Source organism: Portunus trituberculatus, chromosome 20 (assembly GCF_017591435.1).
Source record: "Portunus trituberculatus isolate SZX2019 chromosome 20, ASM1759143v1, whole genome shotgun sequence".
NCBI classification, from domain to species: Eukaryota; Metazoa; Arthropoda; class Malacostraca; order Decapoda; family Portunidae; genus Portunus; species Portunus trituberculatus.
The window spans coordinates 4,492,501-4,502,500 of record NC_059274.1 but is presented as its reverse complement, the minus strand read 5'-3'; the positions used below and the strand labels follow the sequence as shown (position 1 = coordinate 4,502,500).

The 10,000-nt window shown below is 42.4% G+C and overlaps 1 protein-coding gene across 1 annotated transcript in view; it reads left to right on the top strand.

Moving 5' to 3' along the window:
* LOC123506542 (mucin-5AC-like) overlaps positions 1-10,000 on the top strand; it is a 35,639-nt gene that overhangs the window by 4,016 nt on the left and 21,623 nt on the right. The window contains exon 2 of the mRNA XM_045258712.1: positions 9,854-9,897. Coding sequence (XP_045114647.1) covers positions 9,864-9,897 — 34 coding nt within the window. The 5' untranslated portion in view covers positions 9,854-9,863. The remainder of the gene's footprint in view (positions 1-9,853; positions 9,898-10,000) is intronic.

Here is a 10,000-nt window from a genome sequence, read left to right as displayed (position 1 = left end):
AAAAAAAAAACTTGTCTGGAGGTGTCGATGTTACTTCTTCATTAATTTCTACACGTTAGCTCGTCTTCTTCCTCACAAGTTTCTCTCAATGAGCGTCTCTCCTGCCTTACCTGCACGGCGAGGGAGGAGCCAACTTCCGGCCTTCTGACAGGTGTTCCCAGTAGCCACGGTCGATGTGTCATTATTTGGAAAGCTTATGGACCCTCGCTACTACTTCTCTGATTTAGTGGGTCTTTATATGTCTTGAGCTCTCTTTGTTTGTCTCTATTCGTCTGTCTTTGTATATCTACTTCTGTTTGTGTCTGTCTGTCTGTCTGTCTGTCTGTCTGTCTCTCTCTCTCTCTCTCTCTCTCTCTCTCTCTCTCTCTCTCTCTCTCTCTCTCTCTCTCTCTTTTTTTCTCCTTTTTCACAAGTAAGCTCAAAACGTACGAATGGAAGCTTGAGTTTAGGAAAGTATTGTTTACTATCAATTTTGAGGAAGGTGGAAATTAAGGAACGGGGAATAAAGAGGAATTAAGTTTAGTCAGGAAGATGGCACACAGTTTGAAGTTGATTAGTTCAAATTAGTATTTTCATGCTATCTATTTATTCATAAATCTATTCTGTCTATCTGTCTGTATCTCAACATTCTTATTTGTTTACCTGTCTATCTATCTACCTGCCTATCTATCTATTTATCTATCTATCTATTCATCTATCTATCTGTCTATCCATCTATCCATCTATCTATCTAACTATATACCTATCTATCTATCTTATCCATCCATGTCCCTTGCAACTAATCAACTAACACAACCACCTGCCCATGCATCACCCCGTCTACCCACCTACCCCCACTGCACTTCACTCCATCACAGAGGTGGACAGAATAGGAGCGGCACGGGAACCAGTAGCAAATTGGAGTCAACTTTCCACAACTTAATGGTTAATGGCACAGGAGGGTTCCGGTGGCCACGGCGGAACTAACGTAAAGAGCGAGGCGTGAGCGTGCGCCAAGCTCTCTATCCGTCCATCACTCTCCCTGCGCGGTGCTGGTCTACTCTATGGCTCACTAGCACGTCTCAGGAGTCTCAGTTTAGCTGCATTCACTATGAAGCTTCATTCGTGTGTGCTTTTTGGGTTTTAGTTTCATAGTTTATTACTTTGTTTATGTTTCTTCCAATGCTTTAATTCTTGTGTTTTTATAAAGGTGCATTGTATGATTTTGTACGTTGTTTATGTTTCTTTGACGTTTTACTTCATGTGTTTTTTGTAAGCTTAGTTTCGTGGTTTAGTGTTTATGTTCCCTCAGATGCTAGATTCTCGCTTATATTGAAGCTTAATTAGTGAACATTTAAAGACTTTACTGTATGTTCTTGTAGCTTCAGTCTAACCCCTTGAGTACCATGATGTGTTTTCATATTCATTCTAGTTACTATTTGGTGGTTTTCTACAGCTTCATAATCTTATGTGGGGTTGAAATAATGAAGACTCTGACCACTAATTTTTTTACCTCCATAGATCCTTCCTAATATCAATAAAATGGTCTTATCATACACAAATCTCAAGGTAAAACTGTGTCCCAGAATTGAAGGAGCTAACCACGCCCAGAATTCCTCCTTAATGTTTATGTGTAGTGTGATACTATTTTTAAAGGCATAAAGGCGAACATTATTCATTCATTCGATTTAATACACACATTCTATAGAGTCTTAATTCGTGAAAACTATCTTAAAGGTTTGCATTATACGTTCTTTTAACTTGAGCTTCACGCGTTAGTCTCCTGGGATTCTGTTTCTTAAGGTGTGAAAGTAAACATTGTCTCTTCGTACTTGTAGTTTTTGGTGAGCCAGGTGATTTGCTAGCAGGTAAAAGGCAACACGTGTTTAATTGTGACTTGTGGGAATAATTTGCGCCGCTACGCAGTGTTAATTTAAATGTAACCAGAGTGCTATGTAAATAAGGTGTGTGTGTGTGTGTGTGTGTGTGTGTGTGTGTGTGTGTGTGTGTGTGTGAATTACTTCGTCACCACATTAAAACTCTCTCTCTGTCTCTCTCTCTCTCTCTCTACAGACAGACACAGGCACACAAACAGACAGGCAAACAAAGAGGGACACAAATAAAAACTTAGATAAACACCGGCAAACACACACACACACACACACACACACACACACACACACACACACACACACACACACACACACACATTCACTATATGAGGAAGAGCTACACACATTTAAGACAGTAAAGTGAAACAGAGGCGTCACTTGCACAAAACACAGCAGCTGGCAACACTCGTATCTCCCTTGTGCGGTATACGAAGTGAGATAATAATAATTCGCACCTGCAGGGGAAGGAGGAGGAGGAGGAGGAGGAGGAGGAGAAGGAGGAGGTGAAGAAGAACAAGAAGAGCAAGTATAAGAACAAAAACAGGAAGAACATGAGAAAACTGATGATACAGCTTAATAGAGAGAGAGAGAGAGAGAGAGAGAGAGAGAGAGAGAGAGAGAGAGAGAGAGAGAGAACACAAACAACCTCTTGACTACTGTATCATCAAAACCCTTTACAATCTCTTTCCTTTAGGTGGACAAATCATTAAGCACGTACCAACACATCTATTCTTCCCTCCACGCACTCACACTAAGGAGAAAAGATCCCACCAACACAGACACACAGACACACAGACACACGGACGCACAAAACACCCATTACATTACATCAGCATGAAACGCGGCGTCTCTAATTACTCTTTCTTATTTCGCATCTGGTCATTCATCATCGTCAGCAGCGGCTTAGGTCTCATAAACACACAGGCTTCTCTTAATAGGGTTCCTTGTTTTGAGTGTCATAATGAGTAATGAGAAGCGGAGGAAGGCGCTGTGTTTACTCGTCTCCCTACTTGCCTAAATGCGCAGAGAGAGAGAGAGAGAGAGAGAGAGAGAGAGAGAGAGAGAGAGAGAGAGAGAGAGAGAGTAAATACCGTGGTGTTTACTATTGCACTTTGATAACTAAACATTTACAAAGAAAAGTTGAGAGTAAGCAAATAACTTAAACACCAGACGAGCTTGTAATGACCAAGACATAAGCGTAGAGAGATAAAGATGGAGGAAAGAGGAAGAGGAGGAGGAGAGAAGGAGGAGGAGGAGGAAGAGGAGGAGGAGGAGGAAGAGGAAAAGGAAGGAGGAGGGAGACTGCTAAATACATAAAATAACTACATAAATATATAAAATGAGAGGCACACACACACACACACACACACACACACACACACACACACCAGTTCTTGTTCTTACTTTTTTTCTCAGCCTTACTTTTTTTTTCCTACAGCTGTATTTACCTAGTTTCCGTGTTCTTTTCCACGTCATTTCACCTTCCTTTTTTTTCCCACTCCTTTCTTTCCCACCGCCTCCACCTCTGCCTTCAACTTTTCCTCACTTCCCGCCCTCCTTCCTGCCGCCTCTCCCGCCCCAGACCTCGCCCGCCGCGACCACAGATGACAGACTGTGTGAGGCAAGGAAGGACATCACACATTCTTTCTTTAATGATGTCTGACTTCTCTATCTGTCCGTCTGTCTGTTTGTTGGTCTGTCTGTTTGTTTAGCTGTGTGGTCGTCTGTCTCTCTATCATGAAAGTTGTTATTGTTTTGCATCTAAACCACATACAAAAGATACATAAATTACAAAGCATGGGCAAAAAAGTCTCTCTCTCTCTCTCTCTCTCTCTCTCTCTCTCTCTCTCTCTCTCTCTCTCTCTCTCTCAGGTACCATATATCTCATTTTAGCAGCCTCAAAAATCATATCAGCCAATCAAATCAACCGATCAGTTATTCAATCAAGTCTCTCTCTCTCTCTCTCTCTCTCTCTCTCTCTCTCTCTCTCTCTATGGAATATACACAGAGCCATTTTTACACACTGTTGCGAAAAAAGGGGAGCTGTGGGAAACAAACAGTAATGGCTCCAGGAATCATTGCCTCAGGTGGCGGTGGTGGTTGTGGTGGTGGCAGCAGTGACAACACTCCCAGGGTCACGTTTGTCATGTGGTTGCCGCTACCATGACACGGAGCGGCGATACAGAGGCGGCCTATCTGGTCATGTGTCCATTTCCATCAGTGGGTTAACGAATACCTCGAAAACTTAACCCCCTTCAGTACCGGGATACATTTTTACCTTGAGATTTGTGTAAAGTTAGACCATTTTATTGAAGGAAGGGTCTGTGGAGGTTAGAAGATTAATGGCCACAGTCTTCACTATTTTAATCCCCAATTTAAGTTTCTGAAGCTGTATAAAATCACCGCATAGTAAGCAGAATGAATATGGAAACGCTCTCTCACCGCGATTGGAATTTTAAGGGTGTTTTCGAGATCAAGGTAGTGGTTTAAGAACTGTACAACTTCCAAGGTGGAGCACATCTTATCTCACTTTCCTTTTGCTGAGATCTCCATTTTAGGGATTTCAATGTTCACCACCAGCTTTGGCTTTCATCTTCTTTCACTGACCAACCTGGTGAACAAACCTTCAACTTTGCTATCCTTCATGACCTAGAGCAGCTAGTGCAGTTCCCTACCCGTATTCCTGACCGCCTTGGAGACACGCCCAACATTCTTGATCTTTTCCTAACCTCCAACCCTTCTGCTTACTCTGTTAAACTTTCCTCTCCGTTGGGCTCCTCCGACCACAATCTAATTTCCGTTACCTGTTCTATCACTCCAGTGCAGCCTCAGGACCCGCCTAAGCGGAGGTGCTTCTGGCATTTTAACTCTGCTAAGTGGGAGGAACTAAGGCAGTACTATTCTGATTTCCTTGGGATGATTATTGTTTTCATGTCAGAGATCCTTCTCTTTGTGCCGAGCGCATAACAGAGGTGATTATCTCTGGCATGGAGCTATACATTCCTCATACTTTCTCTAACCCTAAAGCTAAAAAGCCTTGGTTTAACTCTGCTTGTTCTCGTGCTGTCAATGATAGAGAGGCGGCTCACAAACGGTTCCGTAGCCATCCAACTGCTGAAACTCATGCCCTATATATTTCTGCCCGTAATCATGCCAAATCTATTCTCCAACTTACTAAAAACTCTTTCATCAATAGAAAATGTCAAAGTCTTTCCAATTCTAACTCCTCTCGAGATTTCTGGCATCTAGCCAATAATATCTCTAACAACTTTACTTCTTCGTCTTTCCCTCCTTTACTTCATCCAGATGGCTCTACAGCTGTCTCTTCTTTTCTAAAGCTGAACTCTTCGCTCAAACCTTTGCTACCAACTCAACTTTGGATGATTCTGGGCATATTCCTCCTACTCCTCCACCCTCTGACTACTTCATCCCTAAAATTAAAATTCTTTATAAAGACGTTTTCCTGGCCCTCTCTGGCCTTGATTCTCGGAAGGCTTACGGTCCGGATGGAGTCCCTCCTGTTGTTCTCAAAACTGTGCTTCCGAACTCGCTCACTGCCTGGTCAAACTCTTTCATCTGTGTCTCTCTACTTCTATTTATCCTTCTTGCTGGAAGTTTGCTCACATTCAACCTGTCCCTAAAAAGGTGACCACTCCAATCCTTCTAACTACCGCCCTATAGCTTTGATTTCCTGCCTTTCTAAAGCCTTTGAGTCTATCCTTAATAGGAAGATAATGAGGCATCTATCAGCTCACAACCTTCTCTCTGATTGCCAGTATGGTTTCCGTAAAGGCAGATCTACTGGTGATCTTCTTACTTTCCTAACTGAATCTTGGTCATCCTCTTTTAGGGACTTCGGTGAAACCTTTGCTGTCGGCCTTGACATATCGAAAGCCTTCGATAGAGTCTGGCACAAATCTTTAATTTCTAAACTACCCTCCTACGGATTCTATCCTTCTCTCTGTACCTTCATCTCCAGTTTCCTTTCCGATCGTTCTATTGCTGCTGTAGTAGACGGTCACTGTTCTTCCCTAAAACTATCAACAGTGGTGTTCCACAGGGTTCTGTCCTATCACCCACTCTCTTTCTATTATTCATCAATGATCTCCTAAATCTGACTCAATGCCCTATCCACTCCTATGCTGATGATACCACCTTGCATTATTCAACAGCGTTCAACAGACGCCCAACCCAACAACAATTAAATGACTCAAGGCGAGATGCTATAGGACGCCTAACTTCTGATCTTTCACTTGTTTCTGATTGGGGCAGAGAAAACCTGGTTTTGTTCAATGCCTCAAAAACTCAATTTCTACAACTATCTACTCGACATAACCTTCCAGACAACTATCCTCTCTTCTTCAATAACACTCAACTTCCCTCTCCTCTACATTAAACACACTCGGTCTATCCTTCACTAAAAATCTAAACTGGAAATTTCACATCTCTACTCTTGCTAAATCAGCTTCCAAGAAGTTAGGTGTCCTGTGGCGTCTTCGTCCATTTTCTCTCCCTCCCAGCTGCTTGCTCTGTACAAGGGCCTTATCCGCCCGTGTATGGAGTATGGCTCTCATGTCTGGGGGATCCACACACAGCTTTACTAAACAAGGTGGAATCTAAAGCTTTTCGTCTTATCAACTCTTCTCCTCTAACTGACTGTCTTGATTCTTTAAGTCACCGCCGCAATGTTGCATCTTTATCTGTCTTCTACCGCTGTTTTCATGCTGTCTGCTCTTCTGAACTTGCTAACTGCATGCCTTCCCCCTCCTGCGGCCTCGCTGCACAAGACTCTCTACTTCTTCTCATCCCTATTCTGTCCATCTTCCTAATGCAAGAGTTAACCAGTATCTTCACTCCTTCATTCCCTACACTGGTAAACTCTGGAACTCTCTACCTGTGTCTGTATTTCCACCTGCCTATGACTTAAACTCTTTCAAAAGAGGAGTGTCAAGACACCTCTTACGTTAACTGGACCCTCCTTTTAGATTTTTTGTTTTTCTTTCTCCTACTTTCCTCTTAACAGGGCCTGGCAACCAGCGGGATTTTTTTTTCCAACACTTTGTTTTCCCTTGGCCAGTGCCCTTGTAATGTAAAAAAAAAAAAAAAAAAAAGGAAAACATCCATAATAACTCGATTAGTATAGCTTTGTGGCCTTAGAAAATATCCCTCATGACAATCTAACTGCTCTGAGAAACGGTAGCAGAGAAACTGTTGATGATTCTGCTTCAAGTAAAGTTATTCACGCCCAAGTAGGTACAGGTTGGAAGAGGAATGAGTTACATGTACGTGATGTTTTAGGAAAAGTTAAGTTTACCTTCAAATTTACCTTGAAACACCTCATGGCTTCAGGACGTGACTGTGATTACCTGGAGGGCGCGGCTCAGGTGCGGCCTACTGGAAGAGATCTAACTGGTATTTGGGCTGAATTACATACGTGAATGGCGAGGAAAAGTGAAGTTTACCGAGAAATCCACCGCACAATATTAAACAAAGGCTGAAGTTTACAGTTGACTAATGAAGCTATCGATGATGATGGCTGTAATGTTGATTATGAGTAATGAAGCTTTTCATTCATGCGAAAAAAAAATATGAAGTTTTAAGAAACATCCAAAGGAGAATAAGGTCAGAAAAGAAAAGTGGCACGCGCTGAAAGTGATAGAATTCTTTGAAACTTTCATTAATTTTCAAGTCGGAAAACGTTACTTGGTCCGCATTTAGCGGCGGGAACAGTAAACACACGCATCGGTGAGCAGCCTTTAGTTACTTACTTTCTTCTAACTTTCGGATCCCACAGCAAACAACGAAGAACCCAAAAAACTCTCCCTGAAGAACACCGACGCGTCCCCGTGACTGATCAGGGACGGATTAACCGAGCAAACACTGACAGACAAATCAACACGGCAGGAGAAAAACTATGAGATAAGAGAGAGAGTAAGGCCAAGACACACTCCGTAGGCTAAGAGAGAAAGCTTCGTCTTGTTTGCCAGGATGAGGAGCGAGCTGGAGCACCGGTTTGCCAAGGTGTGCCGCGGGTGATACACACACTGGGATACTTAATTATTTTTTTCTTTTGTCGCTTCTTGTTCTCTTTCTCTCCGCGTCTCACTGACAATGCCGCCCAATGCTGCTGCTGCTGCTGCTACTTCTACTACTACTGATACTACTGCTACTACTACCACCACTACTACTACTACTACTATTACTCTTACTACTGCTACTACTACTGCTACTACTACTACTACTACTACTACTACTACTACTACTATTCCTGTGTCTGGTGCTGGTGCTACTGCTGCTGCTACTACTACTACTACTACTACTACTACTACTACTACTACTACTACTGCTACTATTCCACTGGTATGGCTACTATTGCTACTACTGCACTGCTGCTGCTGCTACTGCTACTACTACTACTACTACTACTACTACTACTACTACTACTACTACTACTACTACTACTACTACCACTACACACACACACACACACACACACACACACACACACACACACACACACACACACACACACACACACACACACACTTAACACTTCATTCTATGCGACAACAATGATAGAGTGAGGATGAGGCGGGTGCCCACTTTCTGTTGACTGAAAGCTTTATCGCCTGCAGAGAAATCTTAATCTCTAGAGCACTGCACACAGCTTTCTTCTGCCTCCACGTGTCCGTCTCCCTGCTGACTGGGATAAGGAGTGAACGCTGAGATGATTCTGAGCACCGTATTCTTAAACATCTCCGTAGTTTTAAATGGTGATTTCAAAGATAGGACAATTGGAAATATTTGGACATGTTTTATTTAAAGATTGTCACATGTAGCGTTGATGACTTCTTACAGCTTCCTTATTTTCATGTGTTCTTATGTTATCCTTTTAACCACTTCAGTACTGCGACACATTTTTACCTTGAGATTTGTGTATGATTAGACCATTTTATTAAAATTAGAAAGGGTCTATGGAGGTCAGAAAATTAATAGCCACAGTCTTCATGAGTTTCTGAGGTTGTATAAAATGGCCAAAGAGTTAGCAGAATGAATATGGAAGCGCGTCATGGTACTGAAGGGGTTAATAGTCCCTAGAGTCTACAGGAAGTTAATTAAATTTTCGAAGGTGTATTTACGATTCTAGTGATAGGATGAAATTTCTCTAATATATATTCTTAGATTATCTCCAATTTTAAGTGCCTCATGGAAATTAATGGAATCTTCAAAGGTATATTTATGATTCTGGTGATAGTTTGAAGACCCTAGACTGTCAGTGAGAAAACGCATCCATGAAAACCCTGATGGCTTTTAAAATTGATCAGTAAAAGCATCTCACAAGCACACAGGTAGATGACATTGCTTTCTTATTTATCACCTGAGAATGTCGATTATAAGACATGATACCCACCGATCCAGTCAGATGTCTTTACTCTTTATATATCCAGTATACAAGTACTTTCTTTCTCTCTCTCTCTCTCTCTCTCTCTCTCTCTCTCTCTCTCTCTCTCTCTCTCTCTCTCTCTCTCTCTCTCTCTCTCTCTCTCTCTCTCTCTCTCTCTCTCTCTCTCTCTCTCTCTCTCTCTCTCTCTCTCTCTCTCTGATTACTGACACACTATTACCTGTGTTGATTGATGTCCCTTACGAACGACTCCCTCTCTTCTGATATTGAGGGCGTGTGTGTGTGTGTGTGTGTGTGTGTGTGTGTGTGTGTGTGTGTGTGTGTGTGTTTGATGCGTAAAGGGTGTGTAGGTGTGGCAATGTGTGTGTCGTTGTGTATGTCGATTGCGTTTTCAAGTTGTCTGTAGTAGTATACTCTCTCTCTCTCTCTCTCTCTCTCTCTCTCTCTCTCACACACACACACACACACACACACACACACGCACCTTACGCCACTCACACGCACCAACACCGCCACTCCCTCAATGCCAAACCTAACAAGCCTTACATAGCAAACCTCAACTTTCTTATTCTTTTTCCAGCATAGTGACCATGGACGCCTCACACACACTGCTGCTGCTGCTGGGTAAGTGCTGGTTGCCTCTGTACTACTAATAATGAAAAACCATATCCCCTATATTCAAAACACTCAAATTACACGTATTCTTAAGGGTATTTTTATGGATCTG